Consider the following 21,720-nt stretch of genomic DNA (forward strand, 5'->3'; position numbering starts at 1 on the left):
AGCATTTTTACAATTTTCGAAGTTTTGTCACTTTAAAAACTGCTGCGGCGTCCGCGGCTAGCTGAATGGACTTTTACAAACAATTTTTTTTAGAATATCGAGCGAAATTACTCATGTCATGGTATCGTAATTTAAAACAAATGAATACGAAATCGATAAAATTTATTTTCGGAAACTCAAGACACCGCATCAGCAGGTAAATATATACATATTCTTAGATAAAATATTGATGTAACCGCAACAGATATTTGAATAAACATTCAGAGTTTGTTTGTTCTGTCATCAAAACAACAATCAGAATGTGTAAGGAATTAAGAATATTTATTTCATTCTTTGTTTATACCTACGCTATTGCATTAACTAACTATGTGTCGGACATTTCTATATACAACTTTAAAACTGCGTTTAATACCAGAACAGATAACCTACACATCGACAGTGAAGCCTACACTTAGTTTTATACTTTAGCAGGTTTTAATACCTATATCATGGTACTATTTTCAAATAAAATAATCACAAAGGCACTTCAACAATAATTACCGTTTCAACTAACGAAAAAAAACATCACAAATTAATCACACTTTATTAACACGGTTTTGGCAAAGTTTAGTAGGTATTATTTTTACGATATAAGGCCGATAGTCCAACATATGTTTATCATAGAAATATGATCATTGGCATCATGACGTCCTTTTTCTTCACGTTGGAGAATAAGAGAGGCATACAGACCTATGATCATATCTCTGATGATAAACATATGATAGTGGACTATCGGCCTAAGTAACTAAAATCCCAAGCAAAATTAAATAAAATAAACTGTACACCACTGTTATAAAGAAAAAAGTAAGCATAGTGTTTACTTTATACCTACATCTGATTTAATCTATTATGATTTTATTAACCCCAAAACTTAATATAAAGCCTGGCCAGTAATATTAACTACGCGCCATCTTGCGGAATTTCATAAGAACTATTTTCTTCATACTAATCTGAACTGTCACCCCATACATAAGAATAACAGCGCCCTCCGTCAGGATTGTCAAATAGTGATATATTTCTGGGGCCCATTTCTCGAAGCTACAAGTTACAATTTACAAGCGGTGTCTAATGTCTAATATGACAAGTTGGAAAGAGACTTCCGCTTGTAACTTGTAACTTTCAGTTTTGAGAAATGGGCCCCTGGGGCCCGTTTCTCGAAATGTACGAGCCTTGTATTACAAGTGCGCGAACTGTCAAATCGTATGGGCTGTCATGGAAACACACTTGTAATACAAGGCTTGTACCTTTCGAGAAACGGGCCCCTGGTCAGGCTTTACCTAATGAAGAATTGAAGATATGAGTTGTGGAATATATGGAATCGTATATGCCAACCTCTGCAGCAAATATATATGTTCCATGACTCTTTCTTTTCGCACAGACTATATAAAATTTTCAAGTTGATAGCATTAGTAGTTTTCGAGATATTTAGTACTTAATGTGACAGACGGACAGAGTCGCACCATAAGGGTTCCTTTTGTACCCTTTTGGTACGGAACCCTAAAAATATTGGATAATATGCTTGCTGGATTATATTATAGGTATTCTTCCAATTTAGGGTTAAAATCATTTAGTTCATTTTTTAACTATCAATTGTACTAAAAATAACAATAGTATCACATTGTTCCTGTCCTTTAGGACTATTGAAACAAGCGCTGTAAAAAGTCAACAAAAAATAAGTATGTATATAAAAAATAAGTATTTATGTATAAGTTGCACATAAAACATGTAAAGAATAAACCTAAAATATGTTTTTTTTTAATTAGCAAAAAGTAAGGAGATATAATATATAATAACATTGTTCGAGACAAAGGCGAATAATACATTAAAAAAATTACACTATGAAAGTATTGTTTCATGGACACTGATCGCAATTCCTATACATCATGTACAATTAACATACAATTCATTCTAAGTTTATTGTCAATCATGTCATGACATAGCACACAGGGGTAATAAAATAAATATGCACATGAGTAAAGAAACGAAACAGAGTAACACCACTTCGGCAAAAGGAGCATAGCAAACAACTTTATTTTTAAATCGTCATACCCCATACTGTGACCGGTTTAGAATACTGTTAATAACTGCCCAATAATACATTTGAAAAAAGTTACTAAATCATACTTTCCAATACCCTAGATCCGATGTCTATAAATCTATAACATACACTATGACATTCTAATAACAACACCTATATTATTGAATTGGAGCCCAAAAACTGATATTTTAGGAACTCTTCTCTTCTGAGTGCCCCATGAAGAGGCTTTAAACTTTTTTCATTGAATTAGTGCTATTATTAGGCAAAATACAACTATTAAAATAAAATAAAAACATACTAATTCATTTATATACAAAAAATACTGTACGACCTCCACCTTTAGTGAAAGAAAATAATTGCTATGAAATTGTCATTTACAAATCCTAACAGAATAACTATAAAACATTTTAACATTCATAAAGTACTTAAAATCTAAAATCATAGTCAAAATACTAAGATTAAACAATTAAAAATAGTTGCATTATTTTTAGTTAACACAAGTATATACAAAAGCTAATTGAATTTTAGCATACTAAACACATACCTCTTATTTATAAACTTAGTTGACAAGCGGATAAAAATCGCTTGTCCCTTTCCACCGTACTTAATTAGCTCATTAACTTTAGTAAACGTTTATGAACAAGGGAATATTTAATAACTTTACCTCATAACTCAAGACGATACGTAAACTACTTCTATCTCCTTCGTATTTCACTTTTACGTACAGAACACACCAAGTCGTTTACCTTGGACCTTACTATACTTAATCACAGCTGCTAGCTACGAACCGTCTTTGTTAAAAGGTAGACCAGTAGGTAATATAAGTTTTTGGGCTCCAAATAGTCGAGAACAAGACTTACATACGAGGTAAGCAAAGATTTTAAAAGACTCAACGCTCCAGCCAACTCGTCATTCATTTTAAATTAACCTTGGTCTTATTTTAATAACAACGTCCCATAAATTACAATTTGAAGAAAAACGGGAAAATGTACACCCCCGGCATTACTCCAACCTGCTACCTATTCCATTGCAGTTTTAATTTAATTTAAAAATATATAATATCGCTCGCAGACGTTTCGACAAAAAAAACACAAGTTTAACAAAGTTTCACTTCGTTTAATTCAATTTGAAAGGAAACCAATAATAAAAAATATTTGACCAGAATTCCCGATGGTAATGAATGTCAGCAATTCCCGAATAGTTTGTACATTTGGATCACGTCTCCGATTTTGATAAAAATTGGTAGGCTGATAGAGTCCATGATGCTGAGCAAGATCCACTAGGTTTCCCAAAATGTCCTATGTAGTTTGTATGAAACCTTCCTTTTTTGTTACCAGATTTCTATACATTTTCGGTAACAAAAAAGGAAAGTTTCATACAATCTACCTAGGACATTTTGGAAAACCTAGTGGATCTTGCTCAGCATCATGGACTCTATCAGCCTACCAATTTTTATCAAAATCGGAGACGTGATCCAAATGTACAAACTTAACGGGAATTGCTGATGTATCAAATTTACCTTTTATTTAACTAAAACATGTAGTCAGTGTTTCTCTGCTAATCCGCCCGACGATTACTTGTAATAAAAATACTGAAAATGTATCAGAAAACAAAACTTAATTTATAAGGTTTTGCAAGGTTAATATGATGAAGAAATTTATTCGACGAAATTTTCCAATTTCATTATTAGTAGGTCCCTAGGCTTTAGATGAAAACTCTTATCCATACCATGCGCGGATCCAGGGGGGGGGGTCATGGGGGTCATGACCCCCCCCTGGAGCCTAAGTTGGCCATACAAATAGACCACGTGACCCTCTCCTGGGGCCCCGGGCCTTTATCACGTGACCCCCCCCTGGGCACGAAGCTGGATCCGCGCTTGATCCATACTAATATTATAAATGGGAAAGTGTGTGTGTCTGTTTGTTTGTCCGTCTTTCACGGCAAAACGGAGCGACGAATTGACGTGATTTTTTTAAGTGGAGATAATTGAAGGGATGGAGAGTGACATAGGCTACTTTTTGTCTCTTCCTAACGCGAGCGAGGCTGCGGGCAAATATAGTAGTATTATATATAGGTATTCTGTGAAATATAGTATGTTCAAAGCAAGGGGTCACTATCGAATGTACCTTATCGCTAAACGACCATTTCAGTTAGATGACATAAAAGTTAAATATACGGTCAGCATAGAGTCAATTCAACCGCGACGACATAAAAGTATAATACACACTCAGCAAAGCGTCAATTTAGCTGAATGACTAAGAATTAGAATGGACAAGTAGTTAAACGTCTGGAAATATAAATAGCCCTTATGATTAGAATACCCAATAAGCCGAAAGTGATACAAGTTGATTGACATGAACACAGAACGAGTCAGTAGCATAACGTCATGAAATGTCTGAAATAAAATAATTAGTATACGTGTGAATTAGAATTTGTTTGTCATATTTAATTATGAAGACGTCACACAATCCAGACGTTTTGCTTCATGGGTATTTTGCGTTGCAAATGTTTTGCTACCGGACCATTTAGCGTTAATGTCAATTAAGTCATAAAGATATTCGAAGATAAAGAGGTTTTGCTGCTAGCTCATTTTAAATTGTAACATTATGAGTTCCAGACGTTTTGCTAAATAGGCATTTAGCATTCATGTCTATGTGGTCACAACGACATAATACAATCCAGACGTTTCAGCTATATTGTCGTTTAGCGATAAGGTAAAAATGATACGGACCCAAAGCAAGGGTACTTTTTATTATTAAAATAAGACAAAGGACTAAGGCTAGACAGTACCGACCGCCATGTTAATTTTTAGTCACATTGTGCAAAAATTTCGAAGTGCCTCTTCATGCACCTAATATCGCCTCCATCGATAATTGACGATACATATTAAATTTAACGTGAAAATGAAGTGACGTATTTTAGAGCGGTTTCATACGAACGTATAGATCAAATTTATGGAATAGTAACGCACGTATGAGCCCTTAAAAAACAATCGTAGCGCGGAATCGAATACGCGCGTAATTTTTTTTTACCACACAGTGGCAAACAAACATACGGCCCGCCTTATGATAAGCAGTCACCGTTGCCCATAGATGCTTGCTTTGACTGAGGTGATACTTGCTCGTTGCCGACCCATTAGAAATCTGTACACACCATTTTTTGAAAAACTCCATACTGTAGACCCTCGGAAAGACTGCGGCAGGGAGATCATTCCACAGCCTGAGCGTGTACAAGAGGAAATTCCTCTTAAGGGCATTTTCAGAATTTAGGACCCCCCAATAAGCGTAAGTTGTTAACAAAAATTAACCCGATCTCAGTTTTTTGACGACAATTAAGCATGAAATTTCAATAAAAATATTGCTTTTGTGTTAATTACTTAAGCAATAATCTACATTTACATTTTACAACATGAAAAAAAGTTGGTTTTCAGGCAAATTTTATTCTTAATTGTCGTCACCAAATTGGCATCGAGTTAATTTTTGTTAACAACTGTCACTAATTTTGGCAATTTCTGAAAATACCCTTAAACTGCATAGTCTGACATACGATATACGCTAGTCTGAAATCGCCCCAAAAGTTACGATGAAAACTACACTAATTTGACAATAGTTAGCTAACAATTTTCGCACATTTTTAAGTCGACGAACAATCTATTAATTTCGAATCAAACCAAGCTAAAATGACAACGATTTTGATTATATTAATGGTGTTAAGCATACGTCATAATTAAAATAGCGCTTGTGCAATCTGTGGTATCAAAATCGTTGAAATCTTAGCTTGGTCCCCCTTTTTTGTTTCCATTTGCCTCTTACAAAATTTCTAAATAACAATAGGTACCTACCAATATTAATCATTCATGTCAATCCAGAAATCTTAACAGTCAGGCTCTTGACAATTGTCAATTTAGTGGAATAGTAAGTTTTTAGACAGTCAGTCTTTTTATACACTTTATGTGACAAAATACTGTCGCCATCAGATATACGGGCATTTTCAGAAATTGTGACCCAAAATTAGTAACAGTTGTTAACAAAAATTAACTCGAATTCAGTTTTGTGGCGACAATTAAGAATAAAATTTGCCTAAAAACCAACTTTTTTCATGTTATAAATGTAGATAGTTTATGTAATTAACACAAAAGCAATATTTTTGTGTGTGTGTGGATTGAGTGAGCACCTTCCGAAAATAAAAAAAATATGCTGATCATTTAGTAAAAGTTCTAAAACAATTGTAAAACGAATCTCTGAATTTGTAAAAAGATAAATCAAAAGATACAGCCATTAACATGTGCTCACTCAGTTCTCACAAACTACCAACGAAAACAGTGAATATATTCATTTAACATATAATATTTATATACTAACATTTAGTAAAAAATAGGCCAACCTACCTCTATAAATATTAGATCACCTAGTGACGTATTAAATTTTTTACAAATAGTTTCTTATGCTCACTCAATCCACACACTTTTGAAAAGCCGAATTTTGATGAAAAACATAAGATTTAGACCGCTATTATATGTGTATAGTTTAGTAAAAGTGAAATGGGAATTTGTAAAATACAAAACGAACCACTAACGTGTCAGGTTTTTTTATAATAAATTTTTGTAAGTGCTCACTCAGTCCACACGTTTTGAGAAAGTTAAAAATGTAAATATCTTACGATTTGTAGCACCTAAGACACTCGAAAGTACTTCAACATTTAGTAAAAATTTTTACTAAATATCCATCATCTAATATTTTATATTCGTTGTCTGGTTTTAAAGATATTCAGACATAACTTTTCTCATACAAATGTATCAAGTAGGGTGACTACACTATGTCGGCTCCTGATTTTCCCCACCATCCCATTGTCAATTGTTCAATTTTGATAATATTAAACTAATACCATATTAATTATCCATCTGCAAACTGTTTTTAGGTTATGTTCTTGGCCTAGTGATGATGTGTATTGTGTAATTTTTATCGACGTCAGGATAATAACCATATCGACATGCATGCATTAAAAAGGACATGAATGATAATTGGTAAGAAACAAAGAATATAATACTTCACTAGTAAGAAACCAGAACCTGGTAATCTAATCGCGCTAACAGATGAGCGTACCGGATTTGTAAGTGGGAGCGAGAAATAGTTATTCTTTTCTCGCTCCCACTTACAAATCCGGTGAACTATTATCAAAATTGAACGAAACTCCCCAATCTCAATATGACAATGGGAAGGTGGGGAAAATCAGGAGCCGACATAGTGTGGTCACCCTACTTGATACATTTGTATGAGAAAAGTTATGTCTGAATATCTTTAAAACCAGACAACGAATATAAAATATTAGATGGTGGATATTTAGTAAAAATTTTTACTAAATGTTGAAGTACTTTCGAGTGTCTTAGGTGCTACAAATCGTAAGATATTTACATTTTTAACTTTCTCAAAACGTGTGGACTGAGTGAGCACTTACAAAAATTTATTATAAAAAAACCTGACACGTTAGTGGTTCGTTTTGTATTTTACAAATTCCCATTTCACTTTTACTAAACTATACACATATAATAGCGGTCTAAATCTTATGTTTTTCATCAAAATTCGGCTTTTCAAAAGTGTGTGGATTGAGTGAGCATAAGAAACTATTTGTAAAAAATTTAATACGTCACTAGGTGATCTAATATTTATAGAGGTAGGTTGGCCTATTTTTTACTAAATGTTAGTATATAAATATTATATGTTAAATGAATATATTCACTGTTTTCGTTGGTAGTTTGTGAGAACTGAGTGAGCACATGTTAATGGCTGTATCTTTTGATTTATCTTTTTACAAATTCAGAGATTCGTTTTACAATTGTTTTAGAACTTTTACTAAATGATCAGCATATTTTTTTTTATTTTCGGAAGGTGCTCACTCAATCCACACACACACAATATTTTTATATAAATTTCTGTCAAATTTTTGTTAATAACTTTCACTAATTTTGAGTCCCAATTTTTGAAAATGCCCGCATATTTGATGGCGACAGCACTGTGTTTCTGACGTCTGATGTGTCACATTTATATCAACATTTTATTAATTATTAACATCAAGGCAACGTAGATAATTGGTAAAATGTAGATTCTCCGTAGTGACCCTAAAAGATCTAGAATAATCTAGATTAGCCGGGTCCCCACAGAGACAGACACGTAGATGTGCCTCGGCCAAGGCAGGTTGCTCAGCGAAACACACGCACTGCCTCGGACGAGGCAGGTCTACATAGCACGTTTGCCGCGCGAGGAAATTGCCTCGCTCTGTGTGCCGGCTATAGCCTTTTGAAAGATATCTACATCGATTTGGATTTAAAATTAAATGTCAATTTGAATTGTTTTATATGTGAATTTCATTTAGTTTTAAAAACGTACTTATTATGTAAAACATATTATACCTCAACCTAACATGTTTTTTAATTATAATGTTAGAACAGGTTATTTGCCATATTTATATTACCAATTTCCCTATATTTCCACGATTCTATTAGTATTTATAACAATATACCATGAATTGGTACTCTAAAACAATGTGTATTTACTTACTTAATAGTTTAAAATAGGCATATTTCAATTTTAATACGCGTAAGTGTAAGCGAGATAACAACATTCCTATTATACCTACTCTTTTCCTCTACGAGATAGCCAGTGAGAGTGCAGTCACATTCTATCAGCATCTAACCGCATGTAATGTATGGCCAGATTTTTATTTCGTTGTCGATTTCACAATTTTTGTTTTCTTTTTTACTCAGAAATAAGAGCTCTTTCGATCCTGATAGGAGACAAAAAATGTCCCAAAAATTTCATACAAATACTTTCCCCTGAGTTACACGATACAAGTTCTACGACAAATTGTAACTCAAATTGTAACTACAATTTTTTTTCTTCTGTAGAACTGAAAGCGTTCATGATCCTTAGAAAAAGCATGAACAATCCCACATTTGGAAAACACAACCAAATAAAAATCTGATATGCTTTCAGCTTTCCGATACGTAAGCGTCTCCATACTCTTCATACAAACGAGCGTTTTCTCATACATAAAATGCGGCTCGACGCTAATGTGACTTCACCCTGAACTATACAAATTAAAATATACAATAATTACATCCTTTATCATTTTAATGGAAACTTTTTCACAGCCACAATACTATATAAAACAATATTTCATAACTTGGAACAAAAATGAACAAAAATATATGAAAATTAGTACCATTGTAGAACCATTTGATAACAAAATATAAGAATTGACTATTAGTATACTATTAATACAACAAAATTCATTTTTTTTAACAAAGTAGACTTAAGGAAATACGATATTCTCAAAGCTTGAGATTAGTAGTAAACATATTCCTTTAGGAAATTTATTATTTTTAGATACACCGTGGACTTGAGTAATCTTAGAGATTTTAGAGGTGTATTCTTAATTTTATTTGAAAACTCTCTTGTTTTTTGGCAAGATATCAACAATAGCACGTGCAGAGAAACACATAAAGAAAATATTTTTCCCAACATTTACCGAAAGTCAACTCAAGCTCACGGTGTATATTATATTACATAACAAAGTAAAATTGAATACTAAACATAAGGTGTTATTATGTGGAATTTAAGAGGGCCTACTTTTTGAAATTTTGCGATCGGGTAATTTATAGTATAAAAAAAATCATTTGACATTATTTATACCGTTCTTTCAACTATTGAATGTGTTTGTATTGTTGTGTTTATGTTTATCACGAAGCAATGATTTGTATTGTATTAAAAATATGTTATCAAACTATGCAAAGACCGTCTTCTACTCATTCAAATCTTTAAATGTCATAAAAAATTGGATGAATTCTTGTAAAAATAATCACTTTTTCCATAACATGTACGAGAAAAGATTTTCATATTTAAAATGGCATAAAAGTAGACCCCCTTTTAAACCAAAACTTCGACCGAAAAACGTCTACAATCCACAGACGATTCTCGCCTGTAACGTGTCGGCCTTACAGTATACACATAGAGTAGGATAAGTTGTATTGACGAAAAAGGCTATAGTCGTGTAAAGCTCTAATTGAACGCTAAGCGAAGCGACACAACCTAGCACAGCACCTCACACTGCGGCAAACGCTGAAACAAAAACATACATTATAATCATAATACTATTTTTTTTTTTATCAAACGTGGCTAAGAACACTCCCGACTAATTCAACTTTCAAACAAAAAAAGCGAAATCTGAATCAGTTCATCCGTTTGAATGCTACGATGCCACAGACACACACACAGATAGACAGGCAGATAAGTTCGTCAAACTTATAACACCCCGTCGTTTTGCGGAGGGGGTTAAAAATTATACTGTTCAATATTGTCGTCTGCACCATCTGCAATCATAGCGGAAATGGGAGTCATGGATGTCTTCTATGTATAGTTATATGTAAGTATGTATATATCGTTGTCTGAGTACCCGCTACACAAGCTTTCTTGAGCTTACCGTGGGGCAGTCTGTATGTCTTATAATATATATATATTTATGTATAATGTATACTCCTGTGTATGTATAACGTATACTCCCGTGTATGTATAATGTATACTCACGAGTATGTATAATGTATACTCCCGTGTATGTATAATGTATACTCCCGTGCATGTATAATGTATATTCCCGTGTATGTATACTGTATACTCACGTGTATGTATAATGTATACTCATGTGTATGTATAATGTAGACTCCCGTGTATGCATAATGTGTACTCACGTGTATGTATAATGTATACTCCCGTGCATGTATAATGTATACTCACGTGTATGCATAATGTATATTCACGTGTATGCATAATGTATACTCACGTGTATGCATAATGTCTACTCCCGTGTATATATTTTGTATACTCCCGTGCATGTATAATGTATACTCCCGTGCATGTATAATGTATACTCCCGTGTATGTATAATGTATACTCCCGTGCATGTATAATGTATACTCACGTGTATGTATACTGTATACTCACGTGTATGTATAAGCGCGGTCACCAGAGCCGCGGCGTGTCGGTGAAGCCCGCCTCGCGCGCCTTCCAGTACTCGCCCGTGAACACCCACGTCTCTTCTCCGTCTTCTACCGTTTTCCTGTTAAATGTATTAAAGCACTAGATAGAACATGGAATAGTACATTGTGTATTAAGGGCGGACATTTAAGGATTACGAACGAGAGGCTGTTTGAAAGCTTTAATAATAGGGATGACGACTACATTAAAAACTCAGCTTTCAGACAAAAAAAAATCTAAATCGGTTCATCCGTTCGGGAGCTACGATGCCACAGACAGACACACACACAGACAGACAGACACTTCAAACTTATAACACCCCATCTTTTTTGCGTCGGGGGTTAAAAAGGGTCAAAGTTGAAACTGACCTGAACCAGAGCGGAGTGTGTTCGATGCCGTCGCGGCGCCGCTCCCTCTGCGCTTGCTCTAGTTCATGCTTGAACTGCTCTGCGGCATCCACGTCACCTTCTTCTAAAGCTCGCTGGTCCGGTCTACGACAAAAATAATTTATAATAACATACATACATACAATCACGCCTGTATCCCATAAAGGGGTAGGCAGAGCACATGAAACTACTAAAGCTTCAGGGCCACTCTTGACAAATAAGGGGTTAAAAGAAAACGAAACTGTGGCATTGCAGTGACAGGTTGCCAGCCTCTCGCCTACGCCACAATTTAACCCATATCCCATAGTCGCCTTCTACGACACCCACGGGAAGAAAGGGGGTGGTGAAATTCTTAACCCGTCACCACACAGGCACACAGGCGGGTTAATTTATAAAATAAAATAAATAATAAATATTGGGGACACCTTACACAGATCAACTTAGCCCCAAACTAAGCAAAGCTTGTACGAGCGAAGGTGCTAAGCGACGATATACATACTTAAATAGATAAATACATACTTATATACATAGAAAACATCCATGACTCAGGAACAAATATCTGTGCTCATCACACAAATAAATTTCCTTACCGGGATTCGAACCCAGGACCGCGGCTTAGCAGGCAGGGTCACTACCGACTGAGCCAACTCGGTCGTCAAATTATAATATTCTACCATTGTCATTTTTCCTTCTCCTTGCACCATTTTCACATGTCTTCTGTTTGGCCTGATGGTTGACTGGTAGAGAATGCCATTAGGCATGAAGTCCGCCATTTGTACATTTTTGTTTTATTTGTGCAAAAAAGTTTAAATACATACATACATACAATCACGCCTGTATCCCATAAAGGGGTAGGCAGAACACATGAAACTAGCCTACTACTACTACTACTAGTGTGGCCTAGCGGTAAGAGCGTGCGACGTTCGATCCGGAGGTAGCGAGTTCGAACCCGGCTCGTACCAATGAGTTTTTCTGAACTTATGTGCGAAATGTCATTGGATATTTGCCAGTCGCTTTTCGGTGAAGGAAAACATCGTGAGGAAACCGGACTAATTCCAATAAGGCCTAGTTACCCTTCGGGTTGGAAGGTCAGATGGCAGTCGCTTTCGTAAAAACTAGTGCTTTCGCCAAATCTTGGGATTAGTTGTCAAAGCGGACCCCAGGCTCCCATGAGCTGTGGCAAATGGCTGGATAACGCAAGGAGGATGATGATGATGTTGTTAACTAGATGTTTTTAGGGTTCCGTATAAAAATAGAAGTATTTCGACGGGTCAGTTAAGTGTCTCACCTAAGTCTAGTGTCAGTAGAGGGCAGCACATCTCTCATGCCGGGCTCCAACTCGTTCAGCTCCATGGCGAAGCGCGTGAACCCGTAGTACAGCTCGTAGTCTGGCGGCATTGGCCCTGAAATAATACGTCATATTATACTACAGTGACGAAAGGCGGAAAACAGGGGAGGCCTTTGCCCAGCAGTGGGACACATTATAGGCCATAGAAAAAAAAATACATTACAGTACTCGTACGTATACTTTGGTTATTTATGGCCATCATATCCATTGTATTAACTAGGCTTAACTTTTCCGATAACGACTTAAAATAAAATTAAAAAAACATTTTTTTTTCCATACGCACGGAAGTCTATGTTCTGTTTATGCCCTGCCGTTTGTGACGGATTAATCCGTCTTTGGCAACAGACCTGCGGTTCGGGTATATCCGTCGTTGGTATCGACTATTGAAAAGGCTGATCTGTTAATCAAAGCTACATATTTAGGTACTGATATTTAGGTAGGCAGGAGTATGTTACCAGGTCTGCAAAGCGTCCGTTTTCCGCCCTGCAGACCCTAAGGCCCGCGTTCCTTTAAGTATTATTTTATTATGCGTGGTTGACTACCGATCGCTACCATCCTTCGCTCCTCATGGCATTTAGTACATAGCAGTCTACCAGAAGATTAAAAGTAACCAGCAGTATGTTACCTGGTCTCCAAAGCGTTCTTTCTCCGCCCTGGAGCCCCTCAGACCAGCGGCCCTGTAGACGTATCCGCGGTTGGCCGCCTATAGCGACCGCTCCTCTGACTTCATGACGACTAGATGACCAAGAACTCGCCTGTGACAATTAAGTTTTTGTATTAGGCAAAATGCTATTAAGATTAGATTAAAAGTGGAAAAATTTACTGTCTTGGGTGGGACTTGAACACACCAGTTTAATCGATAATCCAGTACTCAGTATAGGTTAAAAATTTCAGAAAGTCACCTGTTGTATGTGTGAGTGACGTGTTCGAATAGAGAACACATAACAAAACAAACGCCTATTCGAACACGTCACTCACACATACACCAGGTGACTTTCTTAATTTTCACCTATACTCTTCCATCTGAGCGAATAACAGCGATCCTCTGTGGTCGACTAGTAGTGGATTCGAGTCCCATCGAAAACTGTTATCTTCTTTAAATTTATTTCTAATTTAAAATTGACATGTTGGTTTAAAGTTAATGGGTTTTTAATTAAGCTTACTAAGACATCTATTATGCATTTCTGGCTAAGGGGACTTTACCCGACGCCTCTTGACATTACAATAAATGATATTAGACTTCCACAGGTTCATGACGTTCGTTTTCTCGGTTTTATTTTTGACTGCGGGTTGAAGTGGGATAAGCAAATCGATGCACTGACCAGTCGGCTTTCCAAAGCGTCATTTGCATTGTCCCGACTTGCTCCGGCACTTACATGTGAAAACCTTCGTGTGCCATATTACGCATACGTAAATTGCTTTCTTATTAAAATCCTTGCTTATGGCATTGACCTGTGGGGGCTAGCGGCTGATAGGGACAGGGTCTTCTTACTGCAGAAAAGAGCTGTTAGGATGTTGGCTGGGGTGCCGCCGTTTACTCCGACTGCAGGGCTTTTTCGTGAATTAAAAATTTTGACGGTGCCATGTCTATACATATTTGAAGTGGCAAAATATATGTATCGACACAAGAATGAATATGTCCTACGTCGACCTGACCAGAGAAAGACTGATCGTGATATTAAATCTGTATTAGTCAGGCTCGCGAAATCCTCAAACTCATTGGAAGTGGTGGGTATCAAAATATACAATAGTTTGAGCCGTGACATTAAGGAAGCGGCTTCTTATGAGTTGTTTGTTAAAAAGCTGAAGGACTTCTTAATTGACAAGGCATTTTTTACGGTCCGTGAATTCTATAGTAAGTTTAATTTAAAATTATGAATGTGTGTTTTTTTCCTTTGACATTTTGTTTTAATTTCTTGTGTTTTTTTTTATATATATAATTATGGTTAGTATTTAAATTTATCATTATTTTTTGAATAAGTTCTTTAAGATTATTTTAATTCCTTATTTATTGTATTATTATTTTTGACATGTGTTGTTTATGACATTAAAGGTTTTGAATTGAATTGAATTCTTTAGACGGTTATTTGTTCGTTATTAATCTTCGTTACTCAATCAAATATCGATTAAAGCCTAACCAAAAATATTTGACAACGCGCCATGTTGAGAAATTTGATTAGAACTATTTTCTTCATACTATACTAAACTGTTAGCCCATAGGTACCTACATCAGAATATCAGCGCCCTTTTGACAATAGTTATTTTTTATTTTTATCACCTTTATTGGGAAACAAACAGCTTACAATTTTACAGAATATAGGTTACATGACTAACACATGAGCCAAAACAGTTTCCACTAATGGAATAAAGCAGAATTGCTCGAAGGGTACTTAATTTTAATTATTACTATTACTAAGTATATTAACAATTAGTGTGGGGAAAAAAAATAAGAAACAAAAAGATATGAGCATCGAAGTAAACAACAACATAGATTTGATGTACTCGTATCTATCCATCAGATCTAACACTCATGAAAATGATAATTTAATGAAATTAGATTACTAGTAAGTATTAGATTTTACCAGAGAAACAAATTTACCAAGTTTTGTACTAAATAAATCAAATGTTGAGTATTTATTGTTATATGTTGCACACACAAGATAGGAGTTCTTCACATACCTAGTACTACAGAATGGTATTGCGAATAGAGCATTGGTTCTAGTGCGGGTGCTGGTGCACCTATACGAAATGTTATTTATAAGATATTGCGACTCAGTCAAATTATTTAATAATTTAAATAAAAATATCTGATCTTTGTGTTCTCTACGCAGCTTATATATTTCTGGTCAGACTTTACTAGTTATATCTTGAACTTTTTCGTCAGCTCTCCTTTTTGTCCTATCCTTCCTGCGTCTTTGCATTCATTGCATTCTTGGAAGATTAACAGGCAGTAAATGAGTTAGATTTTTTTTACATATATATACATGTGTTTAAAACGTTTTAAATGTAGAAACCTACCTTGATGAACTGCAGCTTGCAGGTGATGTCCGTGCCGTGACACACGATGTGCATGTCTCCGTACTGGTCCACCCAGCGCTGCCCGCCGAACAGGTTGTGAACGCACGTCGTCACCTGCAACATACCAATCACGTCATAATCCTGGGCTAGGACAGGACAGGACATGTCTGCAGAATGTGGGCCTAACGGCTCAGCCACGACATTGGTCTAAGCGCGACAGCGGTGAGCGGCGGCCATACATTGCAGCGATGGGACTTTTCATTCGCACGTATGGCCGCCGCTCACCGCTGTCGCGCTTAGACCAATGACGTGGCGGGGCCGTAAAGGCCAGATTGGTTGCTGACTGGACGCCGCAGATTAGCCGAGGCAGAAACACCACAAAGTAATGGCGTGACGAAGCTTTTAGCAGCGACGTCTTTGCCTAAGGGTCCCCCCACATCTAGCGTCTCGCGAGCGTCGCGTCGGGCCAACCGTATGGGCAAAGCCTGAAGCCGCGTCGACGCGGCGTCTTTTTCCATACAGTTGGCTCGACGCTACGCTCGCGAGACGCTAGATGTGGGGGGGACCTAAATAGCAGTAGGGCACAACGTAGGTTAAGTCAATGAATACCATATAAGAATTTTTGATAGGTTTTTGAAAGGTAAGATTTGACAAATTTATACTTAAGTAGTTAGAATATAGTGTTCGTCACAAAGCGACTGATAAATATGAAATCGATCAGTCCGTTAGAAGCGCTGAATCGAAAAAACATTTCATACATTTAAGAGTTTCAAAGTGTTTTCATATAATTTCTGAAGGGTCCCTTAACATATTTACAAAACTTTTACCAGGCAGACAAGCATGGTCGCGCGATAAATGATAAAACATCAGGATGTCCCTACTGCACTATTAGTAAGTGCGATAGGGACGGCCAGATGACGACCATGCTTATACGCCTGCACACGACCCAGGCACAGATTAATCAATGAACTGGCCTTAATGCGAGAACTTGATCTTGATGCGAGCTTCCTACTTTCTTGGTTTTGATGCGAGATTTCTACCAGAATGTCTATCTAGACTAGTATAATGCAGTCTAATTCACCTTATTCCAACTATAGTGGTCGCCAGAAGGCGTCAGCCGCACGTGGACTCGCCCGGTGGGTTGGAACTCTATGGACTTGCCCCAGAACTTGGTTTTGATGCGAGATTTCTACCAGAATGTCTATCTAGACTAGTATAATGCAGTCTAACTCACCTTATTCCAGCTATAGTGATCCCCAGAAGGCGTCAGCCGCACATGGACTCGCCCAGTGGGTTGGAACTCCATGGACTTGCCCCAGAACTTGGTCTTGATGCGAGCCTCCTGCCAGAATGTCCAGCGAGGGGACTCCGCGTGGCATGCTGATATCGGCGGGTGGTGGGATACCTAGAAATAATATATCATTGTTGATGATGATGATGGAGTCCGACCGATTTCGGCCATGGCGACCACTTCGACCCCTAAATAATGTTCCGACGCTCATGCGCCCGAAGATGGCTGATGTAGCCTATCTTTGCGGCGAAACTTCGTCCACATTGAGGACACGTAAGTACGCCGTGAGTGTAATTATAGGATATGGCAGCGGGTGGGCGGGCCTTGAGCTGGTCGCGTCTAGTATCGAGGTCAACTTTACGTTGATCCTCGAAATTCCGCACTTTATTAAATATCAACCTGCGCCATTCTGGTCGTTGTGCTGCCAAATGCTCCCATTGAGAGGGCTCTATGCCACAACTCTTCAAGTGACGCTTTTGGACATCCTTGAACCGAAGGAGTTGTCCGCCATGCTTTCGCTTGCCCTCCTCCAGTTCAGAGTAAAATATTCGTTTTGCCACTCTCTCCTCCGGCATACGCGATACGTGACCACACCAACGAAGCTGCCGACGCATTAAATAGGCCTCAATGCCACCAACATTGGCTCGTCGCAAGACTTCGGTGTTGCGCACTCTGTCGGACCATCTGATCTTCATGATGGAACGGAGACATTTCAGGTGGAAACGATCCAGAGTTCGTATATGGCGACGGTATACACACCACGCCTCGGAGGAATATAGGAGGTTTGGCAGCACAACTGCCATATACACTGATACCTTGGTGGCTAACTTAAGCTCATGAGAGCAGAAGACCTTGGAATGCAGCTTGCCAAATGCTGCAGCTGCAGCACCGACCCTGCTGTTGATCTCGGCATCAAGATCACACTTTGATGTTACCGTGTTCCCCAGGTAGCGAAATTTATCGACCTGCTTCAGCACATCCTCACCAAGCCTGATGGCCAGTGTCTCGTGACCGTGAATGTCCAGAGACATTACCTTCATTATCATTGTTATTAAATTCTTAAAGTATTAAAATCTGAGATTAATTTATTTTCTAGTCGATTTTGAACTGCAATTATTATTGATCCTAGGTTGTAACACCGCTAAGGGGATTGAATTGACGATGATGAAAATGTTTTGCAAAATAAATGTTTGTATAAAGTTGTTATTAAACATTCGTGTGCCTATATAAAATTTAATATTTGACTTTATGACGCGTGTTTGTCATGTCTTTTCCACTGGGCCAATATTCCGCTGGTTACGTGACAAGAAATAAGACCCGGCCCCCTCCTTCGTGACCAAGCGTAGTATTTTGACGACCCCCCTGCCCCTCTAAACGTGTCACGTAGTTTGGGTACCTTCCCTCAATATAAGCGACAACTCTCTTCAATATATTTACTACTTTGCCAGAGAGCGTAACATATGTTTACCTAACTATGGGAACAAATCAAATTATTTTCAACAAATATTTTGATTTGTGTTTTTAAGTAGTCACACTACTATATATAAATTAAAAATAGAAATAAGATGTCATATATTAAAGAAAAAAATGACGAGCACCACCAGTGGTGAAGGCCGGATTCGAACCGGCGTCTTTAGCAATCCGGGCTAACGCCATGAACCCCTAGGCCACCTCGCCCGCCTGCATGCCTCGGATGTCGGGCCTGCTAGCGAGGTGGCCTAGGGGTTCATGGCGTTAGCCCGGATTGCTAAAGACGCCGGTTCGAATCCGGCCTTCACCACTGGTGGTGCTCGTCATTTTTTTCTTTAATATATGACGTCTTATTTCGATTTTTAATATGTTTACCTGTTCAGCAATAAACCTGAAGTCCCTCTCTCCACTCACATACTCATACGTCTCAGCCAGTAACGGGTTGAAAGGTTTCGACGCCGCGCGATGGGCCGACGCTGCGTACGCGCTGACCGCAAACGCAGCGATGAGCGACATACGCTCCAGTTCGTTGTTGCAAGACGACGCTGAGTCGAGGAGTTCAGAGTATTCTAGCTCTTCGCAGAGACGCTGTGGACAAGGATTTTACGCAATTATTTTTTGCCATAAAGGTCGTTACGAATGAAAATTGTTTTTGAGAGTTCTGTACGGATATTTGGAAAACTTTCACAAAACTGATACTATCCCGCCAATAATTAATCAAATATCAATCAGAATGCGTCCATTGCTGAATAAGTGAATATACACCGTGTTTTTTTTGTTTTCCGTTAAATTCGACACGTAGCTAGGTTCATTATCAGAAACCAGCCTGTATATCACTTTTAGTTAAATTAACAAAAACTTTTTTTTCATCATTTTCATACATAATAAATGAATTTATAGTGTCATAAGACTCATAAGTGTCAAGTGATTGACGACACATGTCAAAACAAATAACATTAGGAATTGGTAAAGGCTGTCACACATGTTCAGTAATTATCTTTATTTTTTTAATAACTCTAACTAGAGTTAAGACGCTAGTTTCTTAGATAAATTAATTGTATTTGATCTAAAGTTCTTTCCTTAAAGTTAACGGAATTCAATAAAAACAGGTTGTATAACATAAGGAGCTTCACAACAATCGAATGTGTGTATTACCCATCTACATAGGGTCACTTGCACCACCGAAAATTGAGGTTAGCCCACCATTTTATATGGGATTTGACAGTCGACAGCCCACTAACGTTGAGTAAAGCCGGTGGTGCCAGTGGCCCTTAGTCTTGATCATCATCCTCCTTGCGTTATCCCGGCATTTGCCATGGCTCATGGGAGCCTGGGGTCCGCTTTGACAACTAATGCCAAGATTTGGCGTAGGCACTAGTTCTACGAAAGCGACTGCCATCTGACCTTCCAACCCGGAGGGTAACTAGACCTTATTGGAATTAGTCCGGTTTCCTCACGATGTTTTCCTTCACCGAAAAGCGACTGGCAAATATCAAATGACATTTCGCACATAAGTTCCGAAAAACTCATTGGTGCGAGCCGGGATTCGAACCCGCGACCTCCGGAACGAAAGTCGCACGCACTTACCGCTAGGCTACCAGCCCTTAGTCTTGATCAAATAAAATAATAAATATTAACAACAACATACAATCACGCCTGTATCCCATAAAGGGGTAGGCAGAGCACATGAAACTACTAAAGCTTCAGGGCCACTCTTGGCAAATAAGGGGTTAAAAGAAAACGAAACTATGGCATTGCAGTGATTGCAGTTAGCGATCGAGCGCGCAAGCGGCCGGTTATGTGTTATTGTTAACCTGCTTGTTAAACTGCATAATTTATCTGCGCTATTGAAATCTGAACCCTATTAATGAGTTGTTACGGTCGTGTTTTCAATATGTCATCGTGTAATAAATGTGGTGACAATTTTATTGGTGATGGTGAAGTGCCGTGCTCCTTTTGCGGAGGTCACTATCACTACAGGTGTTCTGGACTGCAGGAAAACACTTACAAGAAGATGACAGCGGAAAAAAAATCGAATTGGAAGTGTATCCCTTGCCGGCAGTCGGAAAACAATGAGTCACTATCTGAACTCTTGAAGGAATTCAAAGGTTTTAAGGTGCAATTGCAAAACATGCAGAGTGGTCTTGACCAAGCAAATGCGGGAATTGCTAATCTCGAGGGGAAGTTCGCCTTAATCGAGGATCGCCTCGAGAATTTCGATGTTCGGCTTACCCTCACGGAGGATAAAGTTGACCGACTCCCAGGGATTGAGGAAAATCTCAAGCAGCTTCAGACTGAGTTTGCTACATTGAAAGCCAATGAAAACGATAGAGATCAGTTTTGCCGGCTCAACAATGTCGAAATTAGTGGTGTTCCCCAAAAAGACAGCGAAAATTTAGTGTCAATCCTAAATGCTATATGTGTTAAGGTTGGTTTTGGCCTGCTCGATACTGATGTCGATTCTATACATCGCGTACGTCGATTCCCGGTTTCTGTGAGTAACGGTAACCGCGCGGACCCCAGGCCCCCGGCGATCGTCGTGCGTTTCTGCCAGCGTCGCCGCAAGGACGAGCTGGTGGCGGCGGCGCGCGCGCGCCGCGGCCTGACCAGCGCGGATGCCGGTCTCCCGGGCCCGGCGGTGCCTATCTACGTGAACGAGCATCTCACGGCTGTAAACAAGGTGCTACTTAGGCGGGCTCGTGACAGGAAAGCCGAGTTGAATTTCAATTACCTTTGGGTTAAGCAGTGCAAAATATACATGCGAAAGAGTGACAGTTCTAAGGTGTATGTCATAACGAACGAAGCCGACCTTAAGAAATTAAAATGACTGTTTAATTTTATCAAGTGGTTTAACTTAACTTTTAGGTATTTAAAGAGGATGTCGATAAGCACTTTTCATAAAATTAATTACGCAACTAGTGTACTAAACAATTATATTCAATATAAACCCTATGGTTACGAAACTAGTTTTCCAATTTACGGGATCTCATCTATAGTTTTACTGTTACTGACTCGCCTGAATAAAAGTTACAACATATTTTTTCTTAATTATTATAAATTCTTAATTCAACTAAAATAGAACATAATATCTCAATCTATTATCA

General features: G+C 37.9%; 1 protein-coding gene across 9 annotated transcripts in view; it reads right to left on the minus strand.

Annotated features, from left to right (window-relative positions):
* Positions 1 to 8,010: 8,010 nt before the first annotated feature.
* The window catches only part of LOC125237828 (oxysterol-binding protein-related protein 3-like), a 107,390-nt gene continuing 93,680 nt past the window's right edge, over positions 8,011 to 21,720 (minus strand). For all 9 annotated transcript variants that reach the window (XM_048145033.1, XM_048145034.1, XM_048145027.1 and 6 more), the window contains 8 exons: positions 18,992 to 19,204; positions 17,090 to 17,260; positions 15,856 to 15,969; positions 13,463 to 13,592; positions 12,778 to 12,892; positions 11,472 to 11,594; positions 11,071 to 11,185; positions 8,011 to 10,191 (listed from right to left, as the gene is read on the minus strand). In XM_048145033.1, the coding sequence (XP_048000990.1) occupies positions 11,089 to 11,185; positions 11,472 to 11,594; positions 12,778 to 12,892; positions 13,463 to 13,592; positions 15,856 to 15,969; positions 17,090 to 17,260; positions 18,992 to 19,204 (963 nt within the window). In that variant the 3' untranslated portion in view covers positions 8,011 to 10,191; positions 11,071 to 11,088. The remainder of the gene's footprint in view (positions 10,192 to 11,070; positions 11,186 to 11,471; positions 11,595 to 12,777; positions 12,893 to 13,462; positions 13,593 to 15,855; positions 15,970 to 17,089; positions 17,261 to 18,991; positions 19,205 to 21,720) is intronic.

This window comes from Leguminivora glycinivorella, chromosome 22 (genome assembly GCF_023078275.1).
Source record: "Leguminivora glycinivorella isolate SPB_JAAS2020 chromosome 22, LegGlyc_1.1, whole genome shotgun sequence".
Taxonomy (NCBI): Eukaryota; Metazoa; Arthropoda; class Insecta; order Lepidoptera; family Tortricidae; genus Leguminivora; species Leguminivora glycinivorella.